The 16,216-nt window shown below is 43.6% G+C and overlaps 2 protein-coding genes across 8 annotated transcripts in view; one reads left to right on the top strand and one right to left on the bottom strand.

The window, feature by feature from the left end:
• Nucleotides 1–3,187: 3,187 nt before the first annotated feature.
• SF3B6 (splicing factor 3b subunit 6) lies at nucleotides 3,188–6,998 on the top strand. The gene is made up of 5 exons (XM_083730961.1): nucleotides 3,188–3,251; nucleotides 3,285–3,341; nucleotides 4,748–4,866; nucleotides 5,423–5,561; nucleotides 6,887–6,998. Exons 2-5 carry the CDS (start codon nucleotides 3,312–3,314, stop codon nucleotides 6,974–6,976), a joined length of 378 nt encoding a protein of 125 aa, XP_083587087.1. The 5' UTR covers nucleotides 3,188–3,251; nucleotides 3,285–3,311; the 3' UTR covers nucleotides 6,977–6,998.
• A 3,207-nt stretch (nucleotides 6,999–10,205) lies between these two features.
• FKBP1B (FKBP prolyl isomerase 1B) overlaps nucleotides 10,206–16,216 on the bottom strand; it is a 51,373-nt gene continuing 45,362 nt past the window's right edge. For 4 of the 7 annotated variants that reach the window (XM_083730968.1, XM_083730967.1, XM_083730970.1 and 1 more), the window contains exons 4-6: nucleotides 13,910–14,012; nucleotides 12,541–12,653; nucleotides 10,206–10,901 (exon numbers count right to left, since the gene is read on the bottom strand). In XM_083730968.1, coding sequence (XP_083587094.1) covers nucleotides 10,773–10,901; nucleotides 12,541–12,653; nucleotides 13,910–13,916 — 249 coding nt within the window. In that variant the 5' untranslated portion in view covers nucleotides 13,917–14,012 and the 3' untranslated portion in view covers nucleotides 10,206–10,772. The remainder of the gene's footprint in view (nucleotides 10,902–12,540; nucleotides 12,654–13,909; nucleotides 14,013–16,216) is intronic. The other 3 variants (XM_083730971.1, XM_083730972.1, XM_083730966.1) reach the window with 1 other exon arrangement.

The following is a 16,216-nucleotide window of genomic DNA, read 5'->3' as shown; positions in this document are numbered from 1 at the left end:
TTAGAGCCGAATTTTCAATGGAAGAAGTCAGCGCTCTCCGCCGGATGGCATGCGGCTGCGCTCGGCAGGGATAGCAGAGAACTCAAAGCACCACGCTTCTCCCCGGCACCCGATCCGTAGCCTTTAAAAAGGCTCCTTCACGAGTCGGGAGGGCGCTAACGGTGCCAGCCGAGTCTCCATGTCCACGGCCTCAATCTGGCCGTGGTTTTTAAGGGTCCCCGCATCGCCGGTGCGGTAGGACCCAGCCCCTGCCAAGCCGGCTCCCTCCGGAGCTCGGAGGGAGCCCGCCATTCGGCGATGGCGCCGACCCGGAAGAAGTCATCTACTACATTTTTCAAGAGTTTGCAATCAAAAGCATTTGAGACTATGGAACCAAGAGGAAATACTATTTTACGGATTTAGGCTCCAATCCTATACCTACATTTACCCAGAAGTAAGCTACACTGAATTCAAATGGAACTAATGCTGAATAGACATGAATAGGACGACACTGTTAATCCTCCAACTGGTAAGAGAGAAGTCACACAGATTTGTTAAAATCATGCCAGTATTTGTAGTGATCTTCATAGCAGATGTTCTCAGATGTTGAAAATCTTCTTGATCTCTTGAAGAGCCTTGTCGTCTAATTCAAATTTCCTCTGGCTGCCTGGCTCCAAGAATTTCTTAATTGTGGAGATGTTGCTTACCCTTGCCTTGAAGTCCTAGATTGAAAAACAAGAAGCACTTCTAAGAAAAAGGTACCAACATAGATGGACTTACACAAAAATGCAGTTCACATATTGGAGAAGAAGACCAGGGGTGGCCAGGGCCTGGCCTGGCTAGGGGTGTAGAAAGGGGGGGGGCCGCCCCAGGTGCCACTCTGGGATGGGTGACAAGATGGCCCCTGCCTCCCCCAGCTGTAGAACGGCCAAGGGCATATGCAGTCCGCATGGGATACTGCTCAAGTGGCAGCCCATATGGACTGCGCATGTGCGGCATTCCATAAGGAGTGCACACATGCGAGATGCCGCACACGCGCAGTTTGCACGGGCTATGCCGCCCCAGGTGCCAGAGAGGGTTCCTCCACCACTGGGCCTGGCCCCATCCATTGGCTTCAAATGTTTGCTTTCCTCTTCCCTCCCCATTCCTTTTCCCTTTTGTATCATGTGTATCATTGCAAGCTTGGGGGCAAGGGCCATTTTCACTATCAATATGTGTGCAATGCTTTGAAAATTTTAGATTTTTCTAAATGTTTAGTAATAATTATTATTTCTAGACATGTGTTGAAGATTTATGTCATTCCAAGCAGTTCTTTTATCATAGGATAAAAGTTTTAAATCACAAAGTTTTTAAATGCTCATTTGATGGAGGAATTTTGAAAAGCAATCTATCTGTTCATTAATAAGCAGTACCTTGTTTTTCAAGCATGCAAAAACCGTACAGAAAATATTAAGCCCATGAATCTAAATTCATGAAGTAGTGCAGTATGTGTTAATAAAATGTTTTAAAAAACAAAACCCATAAATACTACACGGGGTTATTAGTAATGTGTGGAGAGGGGTTTCAATTTGCTCCCTTCCCTATTTATTTCAGATTCATAAAATAAAATTGCATAAAAGGCTGGTTTGATTGTAATAGTAATCCCATTGCTGCAAACAAATAAAGATCCTGACTAATGAACACAGTAACAATAATTTTCACATTCAATCCCCTATGGGAAGGAGATCTATGGACATATTGTCCCATGGTCCTCAAGCCACATGTGAAGAAATATAAGTCAGTGTTGAGGGTATGTAGACCCCTGGCTCATACTGGGCAACAGAGGCTTGTTGTGGATTATTTCTGCTTCTTTTTTGTTTCAGACATGTAAGGCTGAGAGGCAGGAATAAAACATCTGTGGCATCTTCTGCTTCCTGTGCATCTAAGGAACCAGACTATCTCATCTTCAATCAATGGAGTTATCAGTCTATCATTATGCTATTGTAAGTCTGTGCTGTTGACTTTAGGCGGAAATCCAAAATTTCCCGTGCAGGCGTGGGCCAGCGCCACCTGGCGGAATAATACTTCCAAAGCATTTAATCGACAATACACTCTGCCGCTACCCTCTTGTGGCTAAACCATATCATTTCAGGCTTTCTGAAATATGTCTCTCTGAAACACATGTTTGCACAGTGCTCTTTACTGAACAAGCTTTGGGAGAAAGTGCTGGACTGTGTAACTATATGACTGTGCAGAAAAAGTTAAATCTTTCAGCGGATATTTTATTGAACTATATACCTGCAGTATGGGAATTATCAACGGGACAACGGAAATGGATATTTCATGCCTTAACGGTGACCAAAAGATTGATACTGAGGAATTGGAAAAATAAAGATATGCTATACCCTTCAATCAATAGACTGATATGACATCAATGGCAATTTATGAACAGACTGCTTACAGGCGCAGACTCTGTATGGATAAATACGATAGCATTTGGAATGAGTTTATGCAAAATTTAGTAGACTATTAGCATTTAAATAAGCACTAGGGCAGGCATAGGCAAACTCGGCCCGCCAGATGTTTTGGGACTACAACTCCCATCACCCCTAGCTAACAGGACCAGTGGTCAGGTATGATGGGAATTGTAGTCTCAAAACACCTGGCAGGCCGAGTTTGCTTATTTCTGCACTTGGGCAATAACACTACACCAATTTATACAAGAATGTATGGGAATATCATATATTGCTCCCTTTTTTGTATATTTTCGTTTTTATATGTGTTATTGTTGTTTTTCTCCCTCTCCCGTTTCCTTCTTTTTCTGTATCGCTTTATTTTTTTTTTAACTGAAACACAAAAGAATGGCCAGGCTGCCCAGGTAATACAATCAGAGACAATGATCAGATATCGACGAAATCTCAATTTTTACATCAAAAACAAAACAAAACAAGAATTACATAAGTTCCCATGGACTTCCTCCCTCCCCTTTAGAGGTTAACTTTTTTTCTCCTGCAGTAAATTGCCTCCTTTGGCTGCTGAGCTTTGGACTTAAGCAGCTTTTTCAAAAGAAGAAGAAGAAGGGGGGCGGAGAATCAGCAGCAACTGGATCCGCTCCAGATTATCCACCCCATCCCCAGCCACTCTTATGGCAGAGCGCAGGAAGTCAGACGTCATATCCGGGAGAGAGGCGAGGCGAAGCGGATGTTCCCCGCGCGCCTTCTTCCGGCGCAGGCGCAGAACGCGGTTGTGGCTGTCCTGAGGCTTCGCGGCCCTCTCGCTCGGTCAGTCGCGGCGCCGGCGACGCTCCCGTTTCCCTCAGCAGCGGAAGCAGCTTCCCACACAAGGCCGCCGCCATGGCGATGCAAGCGGCGAAACGCGCCAATGTAAGCTGGGACCCCCCTTTCCCTTTCTCCTGTGCGTGGCGGGGCCATTTTGCACGTCGGCTGCCCTTCCCTCGCTTCCGACTCCGCTTCTCCTTTCTGCCCCCGCGTCTGGTTCTGCGCCTCTTCCTCCTCCACTTTCGGGACATTCAGGAAGGCGCGTCAAGTGGGAAGGGCGTGAAGCGGGTCCGCTGGGGGGTGCACTCCCATATGTTGTGGGGCTGCCATTATTATTATTATTATTATTATTATTATTATCATCATCATCATCATCATCATTATTAGCCCCCTTCGGGCTTTGCGGGGCACCCCATATGTTGTGGGGCTGCCATTATTATTATTATTATTATTAGCCTTCTTCGGGCTTTGCGGGGCACCCCATATGTTGTGGAGCTGTCATTATTATTATTTATTAGCCTTCGGGCTCGGGGGGGCACCCCCATATATTGTGGGGTTGCCATTATTATTATTAGTCTTTGGGTTCAGGGGGCACCCCTGTATGTTGTGGGGCTGCCATTATTATTAGCCTTCGGGCTTTGGAGGGCACCCCATATGTTGTGGGGCTGTCGTTATTATTATTATTTATTAGCCTTCGGGCTCGGGGGGCACCCCCATATATTGTGGGGTTGCCGTTATTAATTATTAGCCTTCGGGTTCAGGGGGTTCCCCTATATGCTGTGGGGCTGTCATTATTATTGTTATTATTAATTAGCCTTTGGGCTCTGGGGGCACCCCTATATGTTGTGGTGAGCATTATTATTATTAGCCTACTTTGGACTCTGGGGAGGCACCCCCATATGTTGTGGGGCTACCATTATTGTTATTCCTCACCCACCTGACAAGTTTGCCCCAGCCATTCTGGGTGGCTTCCAACATATATAAAAACACAATAAAAGATTAAACCCCCACTAGGTCTCTATGGTTTTTCTCCCCGAGCATCTCCTCTTGTGAACAGATGCCAATTTTTATTCGTCGACTTGTATGGTCCTGTCCTCTCTGTATGCCAGTAAATGTTGATTGATTGATTGATTGATTGATTGAAATAAAACATCTAAAAACTTCCCAATACAGGGCTGCCTTGGAATGTGTTCTAAGGGTTGTATAGTTGCTCTTTTCCTTGGATCAGGAGTCACATAACTACACACCCTCCCAACTTTCTCCGATGTAGAGACCAGGAGTCGTGCTTTTTCTGTTAGCAAAGCTGGCTGGGGATGACCTGGATAGCGCTCGCAACAAGGCAGAGTTGCATAGAATTGCATAGAGTTGGAAGGACCCCTGAGGGTCCCCTGAGGGTCATCTACCCTCTGCATTGCCAAAGTTAAAATTATTCTCTGATTACATATCTACATACCATACAAAGAAATCATGTTGTTAATTTGCTTCTGGTTTGTAATTTTTATCGACTCTAGATCCGTCTGCCCCCTGAAGTGAATCGAATTTTATATATCAGAAACTTACCGTATAAAATCACAGCAGAAGAAATGTATGACATTTTTGGAAAATATGGACCGATTCGACAAATCAGAGTGTAAGTCTGTTGTACGTTGCCAAACAAAGCATAGAAATTAGAATTTTCTTATGTCAAGTAGCTTTCTAGTTGACTGACAGATCATTATTGCAGCTTTCAGTGTAAAATAAAGCAGTTGGGAGTCTAAATATATCAGCCCACTTGATTTGAATTCTGTCTGGGGAACAAACCAATATAGGCAATGCACATAGAGACATAGATAATATGGGGGATATTCCGTGAGTGAAAATATTAGAATTATGTAGAGAGTTTTGGTTGTGTGTGAGTTTGGGTTGGGGTTTTTTGTTTTGATTTTTTACAGGGGGGTAATTAATAGACCCAAAAGGGAGCAATTTGTTGTGAGAAAATTGTTACTGTATAGGCAAATCTTCCGCAGCCCAATCTAATGCACAGTTTCATTGAGTTCACCTCCAAGTGAGACAGCATAGGATTGATGTCACTGCCTTTCCTAGGGTCAGAATGTAACGGTGACTACAACAAAGAGGTGTAAATATTAACATGATTTTTTTCTTATCTTTTGCTAACATTAATTTTTTTGTTTTGTTTTTTGTTACAGAGGAAATACTCCTGAGACTAGAGGTACAGCCTACGTTGTCTATGAAGATATCTTTGATGCCAAGAATGCTTGTGATCATCTGTCAGGATTCAACGTGTGCAACAGATACCTTGTTGTCTTGTACTATAATGCAAACAGGGCAAGTACAAGAGCTTTTCTTAAAACATTTGAACATGAGATTAACTTTTTTATAAGATCATTGTGAAAACAGTTCTGGAATAATTCAATTTAAGTGAATTGGCGTGTTTCCTCTTTTTTAACCCTCAATAGCAGGGGCTTGTATAAAGGAAACAGGACTCTTCCAGTCCTGTTTATTCCTAATCAGATTGTGTGTCCTTTAAGATTCTCTAAAGCAAATATCCTCTAAATTGAAGTGAATCTGTATTTTGTGTAAATCAAAAAACCTGAATCTTTAAAAGTGTTTATCAAACTCGGAACGGAACAAGTTCAATACAGGCTGCGTATTCAGAGCAAGGTATTGACTGAATGCCCCAGCCAGAGTATTCAGAGTGGATGGGAAAAAGCACAATCTCACAGGATTTCCATACCTGTTAGGTTTGTCCAGCCCACTGTGTGGACGAGGAACCAGCAGGCAGGATGAAGGCTTGTTGTTTCAATGCTTTAACTCACTGTTGCAGACTCTGAAATAACCTTGTGGGAAAGGTCTGGATTTCTGTGTACCACAGAAAGAAAATGAGCAAACGATTTGAATGGTTTGACTCCTTAGTCTAGCATCTTGGTTTTGAGCTGCTTTGGCTACTAACATAACTGGCATTTACGTTCAAATCTCTCTTGAGGCTCAGAACAGGTACAAAGACGTCAGGGTTTTTAATCTGTGCATTGATTGATTGACTGAATCTGTGCAGATCTTGATAGGTCTCTTAGAAACTCTGCATCTGTCTTGTCTATGGGACAAATGTGCTTTTTCCCCACAGAAGTTAAAATGCGAGCAAAAAAGAGGGGGCGGAATGGGGGTTAGTTTAGTTGCTTGTACCACATTGATGCCTTAAAACAAAGAAAGGGATCACCTTTCTTTCATCCAGTTCACAAAGCTTCTTTGCTTGGTTACTTGGAAGTGAATCTTTCTACAGATGATGGGAGGAGATGCCTTATAAAAGCCTGTTAATAGATGTGCCTGGGGACACCCAGCAATTTCTCCTCTGTTCCACCTCCTGATTTGTGAAAATCTTAGAGCAGCATGGGCACAACATGAGGCTGCTTATGCAGTATTATTTAGGGTCAAGCTGTTCTTTCCCAAATACCTTTCCTGAGGAATTAAATAAATGTGTTTTGGAACATAGTTACTATAAAGTGTCTGCTTTTCTTGGTAGCAAGGCAAGTTGCCTGTTTATCATTTAAATTCATAAGATAAAAAAGTGAGATTGCTTTGAAATAAATAGATGGGATGAAGTTGTTTTGACTAAAGCGTGTTCTTTTGTTAATAATATTTTTGTTTTATTACAGGCATTCCAAAAGATGGATACAAAGAAGAAGGAAGAGCAGCTCAAACTTCTGAAGGAGAAATACGGAATAAATACAGACCCACCAAAATAAAAATTATAACCTCTATGAGGAACTGGCTCTTTTGGACTTTTTTTTTCTTTTAAAAAATCCTATTGGTGTTTCTAAACTAAGTGCCCCACAAAATGTGCATGATTAGTTTGGAGCAAGGACATTTTGGGATGCTAGATTTAGTGCAAATATAGCTTTATAATCCCAGTTTTGGAAAGACTCGTGACTGCCCTGTCGTTATGATACTTGGCACTTTGAAATTAAGGTTAGCCATAGAATTTGGTACACTTTTGTAGAAATATCCTACAGCTCAGAGCCTCATAAAAAGCTTTTTGAATACTTAATCAATATAATCATTACAGTTGTGAGAACATGTAAAACATTCTGGGATAAAATGTTGTATTTAATCTGTTAGGAAAGTACACTTATTTTGTGTTATGGTTTCATAAATGTATTTTCACAATTTGTCTTTAGCTGTGGCATTAAGATATGCTTTAGAAAAAAGCTGCAAGTAGGGAATGAAGTTTGCAAGTGAGATACTATGCCTAGTGTTCATCTAACCTTAGGGGATAATTCATCTTAATAAAGTCTGGTGCAATTACGGTAGTGAACTGGCTCCAAGATGTATTTTAAAGAGCTTTGTTACAGAGAATAGCAGAGTTCATTTGGCATTTGCTGCAGTGGTCTATTTGCCTGGCCGCCTGTCCTACTATCTTGGGTTTTGAATCCATAGTTCATCTGGAAGGACAACTAAAACGACAAACTCATCTCCGCAGTGAAGCTCTTCAAAAGATGAAAGGAGTTCTAGGCTTATTTGGATGTGTCCATCCAAAGACTGTCAATTTTTTTTGACAATGTTTTTCTGGTCTGGCTTTTCGTTTTGCTGTTAATATCGCTCTTCTAAGTGACAGGCATAACTTTAACTTTGTTCATTTGACAAATAAAAATAGTATGCCATTTTCCTTTTAATTTCTGTTACTATGTGTTTATTCAGATTTTAATGTTTCTTTGGCTCTGAGAATATAAAACCAACTGTTCTTAGTGCTGATTACTCAGCAAAGCAGTGTCTTTGGGGCTTCATTGACAGAGGAGATTCCCAGATTGCTCTTCTAGAGCTTATTTTAGGAGCCCTGTTTCTCTGTGTGCACACAAAGTAAACAGTTTTTGCTTTCCGCACAAGGATATGGAAAGCAAGTGCCTAGAGGGTTATTTGGATGAAATCTCTTCAGTATTTTCCTTGTGAGGCAACAGAATACAAGGAATGAGATCAATTTAAAAGGAATGGGGGAAAGGGTGGCTTGCCAAGGTATTAATGTCCTTGTACACTTCTGTTGATGCAGTTGAATTTATGTTTTTTGGTTTTTTTTAGGCTACACCAGAAATTGTGCCCAGAAAGTAGCTTAGCCTTCTAAAATGCTTTTATGTTAATAATGGAAGGAAACAGAATTCCCTTATTTGAAAACTACGCTGACATAATTCTACAACAAATCAGAGAAAAAGAGCACAAATTAATGCTTTGGTTGTCTTGATGAATATCATAACCCTTATATATATCTGCAACTTCTGACAGTACGTGGAATGGGGTGCACTGATATAACTACTAGTTGCCTAAGCTTAGCATTTAGACAAACCTCAGATCAAGAACTTAAAGAGTGGCTCCTGACCCTCATGATTGTAGGGGCAGAATGCTCAAACCAGAAAGTTCCTGAAGAAAGCTAATTTTTATTGAGAAAGCAAGCCAAAGCTTGTATGCTAGTCGTAAGCCTTCTTCCTCCATGCCTGGCTCCTGTCATTTTATTGCCTCCTGCTTATTTGAGGCATCTATATAATTCTTAATTATTCACATTTCTAAGTGGTGTGCATCAAAGCAATCCACAGAAAATGGTACAAATACAAAAATGATCACACAACACTACATTAAAATGCTGTTAAAACCTTAAGTTTAGCAAGGTGGGGAGTGCCTGTCTCATCTCAGGAGAGCATATCACAGCCTTGACCCCACTATGCTGAATGCATAGGTAATAGTTATGGGCTGTTAATCTGAGCAAGGGGGGGATCAACAACACAGACTCCCTCCACAAGATCTTTGTGAGCAGGCCAGGATATAAAAGATCAGGTGGTTTTTAAGATTTACCGCCCCCATGTTAAGGTGCTTGTAATTTAATTTTCCAAGAGAAAAAACCCGCCCCAAATCCTGCACATTGATTCCACTCGAGGTTAGTAGAAACACAGAAGCTAAAGTGTGAAAGCTAAGCGGGTATCATTTTGGTCAGCCTGAATGGGTTCCATCACTTCCAGATTGCCTAGCTGGGCTTGTATGGTATATGAGTCCCCCCCCCCCCAAAAAAAAAGAGCAGACATATAAATTCATATGGGAGGAATTGTAGCTCAATGGTATAAGAAGGCCCAGGTTACAATCAGGCACATCATCAATCAAAAGAACCAGATAGCAAGTAATGGGAAAGGACTCTGGCTGAAACCTCAAAAAAACACAGTTTGTCAGAACAGATGATGATGCGCTAGGCAAGAACAGAGGATGATGCGCTAGGCAAATTGAGCTATCCTGTCCTTTCCCTTTCAGTACCCCCTACATGCACACCTCCCCCAAATCTTCTGGGGACATACAAGGGCCCACAGCTAGGAGAAAATAAAGTCTCGCTGTGCAAGAAGAAATCTGACGACACTGGACGTCGCCCATTATTTACAGAGTATATTTTGAGTGTAGAACACGGTATCCTTTCTTAAATACATTTTGTACAGAGTTTTAATTATTCAAATACAGGCAATCCTTGTTTTGCTCACATTGGCAGGGTTCGCGTAAAGGGTTTGGCCCTTTTAGTGACGTTTTTGTGTCACTTCCAGGTTTGGCACTGGGTGTGCATGGGCGATTGGACGAACATCAGTCGGTCGTTGCCTGCAATACATAAAAAGCACTTGTTTCTGGACTTCAACTAGAGCACCATAGCTCAGTGGCAGGACACCTGCCTGGCATGCAGAATGTCACAGACTCAATCCCTGGCATCTCTGGGTAGGACTAGGAAGGAGTCCTGCCTGGGAACCTGGCAAGGCACTGCCAGTCAGTGTAGACAATATTCAGATAGACCAATGGTCTGAATCAGTAGAAGGAAGCTGCCTATGTGCCTATAGTAAGATTTTGGTTATTAGAGCCGATTTATCCAAAAACTGCAGCAATATTACCAGTGGAGTGAGAAAGAATTCTTGTGCTTAAGTTTTTTAACTGCTTAAAAAAACAAGAAAGCACAGAAATCCATAAAGTATCAAGATTTTATTTTTCTTCTTGGAAAGTTATCACGTGAGATGTTTTCTTTAAAACAGCAGCAAGCAGAACATACAAACTGAGGGAAAAGTGGCAGCGCAGGTAACTAGGTTTGGCTAATGCCCACTCGTGTACGAAATGTACACTGGATTTCTGAGCACCCTTGTGTGTGTTTTTCTTTAAGTGTATAAGGCAGTGGTTTTTCAGTAAGTAAACTTTATATATTTATAAGTTTATATATATATATTTATATATTATATATAGTTTCAATCACAATTTTGGAGCTTCACATGCAAATTAAAATAAAATGTACAACTCAGATGTAACAGCCATCTTTTTTTCCTGTCTCTACAGCAAAGAAGCATCTAATCGGGGACAAATTCCAACACTAATAACAGTAAAAAAGGGAGGAAGAAGTGGGGAAAACAACCCTCAGACGAGGCATGGTAGGCATGAGAGCTTGAGTGAAAACGATGGAAATTCTAGTGAAGATGCCTCCCATTCAGAGGAAGGGGAAAGAAGGGTGGTTATCAACAGGTGCTTTCAGTCAGTTGCCCCTCTTTACTCTATCCTAAGTAGCTCCACGTCAAAAATCAGAGTAGCGTTGGGAGGGATGACTCCGGGATGCCCCATGGGTCCATACGCCATGTCAGGTGTACAGGTCAACTTTGCTCTTTGTCCTAGGCTCATCTGGCATTTTTTAAAAAACGATAGCAAATGGGAGAGAGAAAACGAGAAGCAAAAGAAAAGATCAGAACATGTCAGCAACGCAAGCATTTCAAGATGTGCTGTACTTTAAAAAAAGAGTGGTTACAGTGAGGAAGTCACAGGTCATAATCTCCATCTTTTAAGTAATAGGGGTCAAGATACCATGTCGGAGGGGCGACTAACCTGTGGCTCTCTAGGTGCTGTTGGACTACAAGTTCCATCATCCCCGACTACTGGGCTGCTAGGAAATGGAGTCCAACAACCTCTGGAGAGCCAAAGGTTCCTCATGCTTGCCATCTAGCAACCAAACACCACCAGAAGAACGCAGGAATTTGCAGTAGTGCTATGCAGAATGGTACTTTGGCCAATCTGCCAACAGGTGGGAATTATATATTAATGGCATCACAGTAATTCCCAATGCAACAATCCACTAGATGGAGCCAACAGACACTTGACCAAGGCAAGCAATTAATTGCGGGATATCAATGAGAGGTTGGATGTCTTAGGATGGAAGAAACTGTACTCCTAGAAGCAATTTCATTGGTGTAAGCATGACTGAACATAATGGAATGAACCTCTGAGTAAAACACATGAGGGTGGAAAACTGCAGTCTTAAAAGTACAGTGGTGCCCCGCAAGACGAACGCCTCGCAAGACGAAAAACCCGCTAGACGAAAGGGTTTTCCGTTTTGGAGGCGCTTCACAAAACGAATTTCCCTATGGGCTTGCTTCGCAAGAAGAAAGCCCATAGGGAAATCTCCGGGGACCTCTTTTAAATGCTAGCGGTGGGGAGCAAAGCCTTCCCTCCCCCCCCCCTCCGGCCTTCAGAAGAGGTCCAGGAAGGCCGGCGGGGGCCGAAAGGCTTTGCTCCCCACCGCCAGCATTTTAAAAGCAGTCCGGGATAGCAGGGAAGCGCTTCCCGCTATCCCGGATGGCTTCTGAAGGCAGGTGGGGGGGAGCAAAGACCTGGACCTCTTCTGAAGGCCGGCGGGGGGCAAAAGTCTTTGCTCCCCCCCGCCTGCCTTCAAAAGCCGTCCGGGAGCATTTTAAAATCGCCCCGGGACAGCGGAGGAATTCTCCGCTGTCCCGGGGCGATTTAAAAGCCCCCGGGAAGGCAGGCAGGGGGGACAAAGACTTTTGCCCCCCGCCAGCCTTCAGAAGAGGTCAGCGCTGCGTTTCTCCGCTCTCCCGGGAAGGCAGGCAGGGGGGAGCAAAGACTTTTGCCCCCCGCCGGCCTTCAGAATAGGTCCAGGACCTCTTCTGAAGGCTGGCGGGGGGCAAAAGTCTTTGTCCCCCCTGCCTGCCTGCCTGCCTTCCCGGGGGCTTTTAAATCACCCCGGGACAGCAGAGAATTCCTCCGCTGTCCCGGGGTTTTTTAAATGCTGGCGGGCGGCAGTGAAGGCTTCGCTGCCACCCGCCAGCATTTTAAAATCGCCCCAGGACAGCGGCCATATCCTGCTGAATGCTGTTTATATTCAGAGCAGCATGCAAGTTCATGCACATTACGCTCCGCTCCGAGACTATAAATATGACACTCTTCCTACCCTTCCTATGATGCTAACCCCTCATTATTGTACTTGTTCTATCAGTTCTGAAAAGAGCATCAGCATAATTCTGCATACCTGTGCAGTACCTTCCTCAAATCCTTTAATGACCTCTTGCCTGCCGATCTTGAACCTGAAAGGCTTGTTTCGATCTCGGGACGAATCAAACTTCTTTCCATTCTGTAGCATTCCTGCCAGAACACAAAAACAGCTCCTGTTCCAGTCAAGTCTGCTGAGTTTCTGAGATGGTGGCACATTTGAAAAATGGCTGCCGAAGTCTGAACAAAACAGGTATGCTCTGCTGGTCTTTAAAGGCTAGGCTAGGAAACCCACATACAGAGGCCTCTAAGGGTTAACTGCAATATCCCCATGACAGTGGTTTGTTACTGTAGTTATCTGGGTGGTGGTAATTCAGGCCTAGAGGTCACTACCAAGCCTTGGGTCACCTAATAAAGGTAAAGGGACCCATGACCATTAGGTCCAGTCGTGACCGACTCTGAGGTTGTGGCGCTCATTTCTTTATTGGCCGAGGGAGCTGGTGTACAGCTTCCGGGTCATGTGGCCAGCATGACTAAGCCGCTTCTGGCGAACCAGAGCAGCGCACAGAAACGCCGTTTACCTTCCCACCGGAGTGGTGCCTATTTATCTACTTGCAATTTGACATGCTTTCAAACTGCTAGGTTGGCAGGAGCAGGGACCGAGCAACAGGAGCTCACCCCGGGGATTCGAACCGCCGACCTTCTGATCGGCAAGTCCTAGGCTCTGTGGTTTAACCCACAGTGCCACCCGAATGCTGGACACAAAAAAAGCAATATTTTGCTCCCTTGGTGCTGGTCTGTTGCAAGAGAGTTCCAGCTGCACTATAACAGGACTGCATTTATCCTTCAAATTCCAGACTATGAATGAGTGACCAGTTTCTTACAACCCTCCTAGCAATGCTGTTGCCTGCGAAGACCCCCCAGAGTCATCCAGACAAATTGGCAACTAGGGCAGCCGACACAAGACTATCTGGTTACAGACAAACAAGCTGCACTTTATATATTCAAGGGAAAAGATGACACAAGCAAATAAGTAAACATAAAAGCAGAAGTTCTCAATATTACTGCTACCAATAAAACAACAAAGGCTTTTAATTTTTAAAAACACTGGAATATGAATTTTGTATATTTATGCCAAAACGCTTGGGAGCCATGATGGACTTTTTAATGTGAAAAGAGTTAAAATTCTAGGCGTCAGCCAAGCGAGAAAACAAGGATAAATAATAATTTTATAGACTGCTGTCATGTCCCTCCCTTGCTTGCCTTTGTTCTAAACTAACGTGTGCGTACATTTTAATCAAATTGATTGCACAGCAATACCAGTATGTTTCCCTTTCAAATAGCACATGTTCCTGAAATCAAGAACAAATAGAAATTGGCAAGCCAGAATGCACTCTGTAAAGTCTGACCTTGCATTATGCAGGTTGAAACAAAGCCTAGAAACTTCAGTGGACAGCTGCTTAATGTATAAACTTTTTCTACTAAAGGCCAGTGCGACCACACTCAGCATCACTAGAAACAAAAGAAATGTGCAAGAGAAACCAGTGGAAACACGAAAAAACGTTAGTTGAAATGGCACACACATATATACACAGCATAACAAACACACACAAAGCGACAGAAAAAATAGGAAAAGGATTAAGGCTTTCATTAGCATTCCCAAAATATATGGGGTGTTCCTGCCAACCAAAATGAGTGCCAGGTGTGTCTCTGCGCCCAGTGGAGCCAATAAAAGTCTTTGTATCTAAGCATAAAATGAATCATATCACTTAAGGGAGATCATCATTTAAGTGAGGAAGCATGTTCAGTCCAAAGGGGCCGCATTCCCTTGTGGGCAACTTTCCAGGGACCACATATCAGTGGTGGGTGGGGCCACAGGCAAAATTAGGTTGAGCAATGAATGTAAACTTTACCTTTGTATATTAGGGTAGTTTCTACACATATTCTATCCTCCATCCAGGAAAGCAAGAGGCATGATCAGAGCAAGGGTAATTGTGTGGCCTAAGGGGAGTCCCGAGGGCCAGGCAGAGAGGCCTAAATGGCCACGTTCAGATTTCAGGTTCCCCATGCCCAACATAAAGGCATGGAAATAGAGGGTTCCCCATCTGCATAGTGGAAAACTTTGCTGTGGGAGATATCGGGTGATGCCCTGTAGTGGCCCTGTTCTTGATGGGTATCATAGTACATATTAACCTGGTCCTGGGGAAATCCTTAAATTTCTCAGTTGCTCATACTTTACTCAATTATATTCCAATGCTGTGGGCCTTAACGAAGGGGCAACCTAATGTTCTCTGTCCTCTCCTACCTGAAAAAGCTATCATTAGCAGGTGGCATAAACAGAACAAACATTTGGACATTTGAGATCCATACTTGGAATTGTCTGAATGAAGTAGAAGCCCAGAGGCTCTGCTGGAGCCTATTCCCTGCCCTTTTCATCCCCCTTCAAATAAATGTCATGGCAAGAGACTAGAAGAACCATAGGTAAATATACCTCACCAAGAGCTTCCAAAATTAAGTGGAACTTAAGAGTCAAAATAAGGGATGCGGGTGGCACTGTGGGTTAAACCATAGAGCCTAGGACTTGCTGATCAGAAGGTCGGTGGTTCGAATACCTGCGACAGGGTGAGCTCCCATTGCTCAGTCCCTGCTCCTGCCCACCTTGCAGTTCGAAAGCACGTCAAAGTGCAAGTAGATAAATAGGTACCACTCCGGCAGGAAGGTAAACGGCATTTCCGTGTGCTGCTCTGGTTCGCCAGAAGCAGCTTAGTCATTCTGGCCACATGACCTGGAAGCTGTACGCCAGCTCCCTCGGCTAGTAAAGCGAGATGAGCGCCGCAACCCCAGAGTCAGTCACGACTGGACCTAATGGTCAGGGGTCCCTTTACCTTTAAGCGTCAAAATAGATGTGACATGGTAGCTTTTTCTCGTTTAATTATGTATCTGCCCCACTGGTGCCTAAAGAGAGGGGTAATGTCTCTCAGTTCATTCATAGCCCACCTTTCCACCAAGGAGCTCAAAGGGCATACATAGTTCTCCTTCTCCCCATTTTAGCCTCCCCATTTAGCCTCTCCTTCTCCCCATTTTAGCCTCAGAACTACACTGAGAGTTAGTTAGTTAGGGCGAAACTGTGATTACCAGACTACCACTATGTCGCCCAGTGAGCTTTATGGCATAGCAGGAATTTGAATCCTGGTCTCCCAGTCCCTAGTCCAACACTGTAACCATGACACCTCACTGGTCCATTCTACTTTGAAAGAGATCTGTGGCTGAGGGAGCCAAACACTCCCTCATCTTACCTTCCTGGCTAATGTCATTCAATAAACTTTTTCTCAAACATGGTTCCAGTGCTAGACTTGAGCTGGCCTTGGAAAAAAAGCATCTGGGGTGACAGAATGTGAAGTAGTAAGACAGGAAAGTTTCAACTCCACTTATCCACATATCCCTTCCTTGTAAGTGAATGGAGCATGCTTAATATCAAACACAGCAGCGCCCCCCCCCCCATCACATCTTGCTCAGCATATGACTAATTCCTTAGCTAATACTGTCTACTGATAATATGGCTGAAGGGCAGTCACACCTCAATTAAGGCTGAGATGCTTAACTGTACCATATACAGCTGCACTGGTGACATGCTGACTCATCCCAGAAACTCAGAAGCTCAAGGATACTTGAAAAAAAAATTATCTGCAAAGAGACAGTATGAACATCTGCCAAAA

Source organism: Podarcis gaigeae (genome assembly GCF_964106915.1).
Source record: "Podarcis gaigeae genome assembly, chromosome: 3".
Classification (NCBI taxonomy): domain Eukaryota; kingdom Metazoa; phylum Chordata; class Lepidosauria; order Squamata; family Lacertidae; genus Podarcis; species Podarcis gaigeae.
This window is presented reverse-complemented; position numbering and strand designations above follow the sequence as displayed.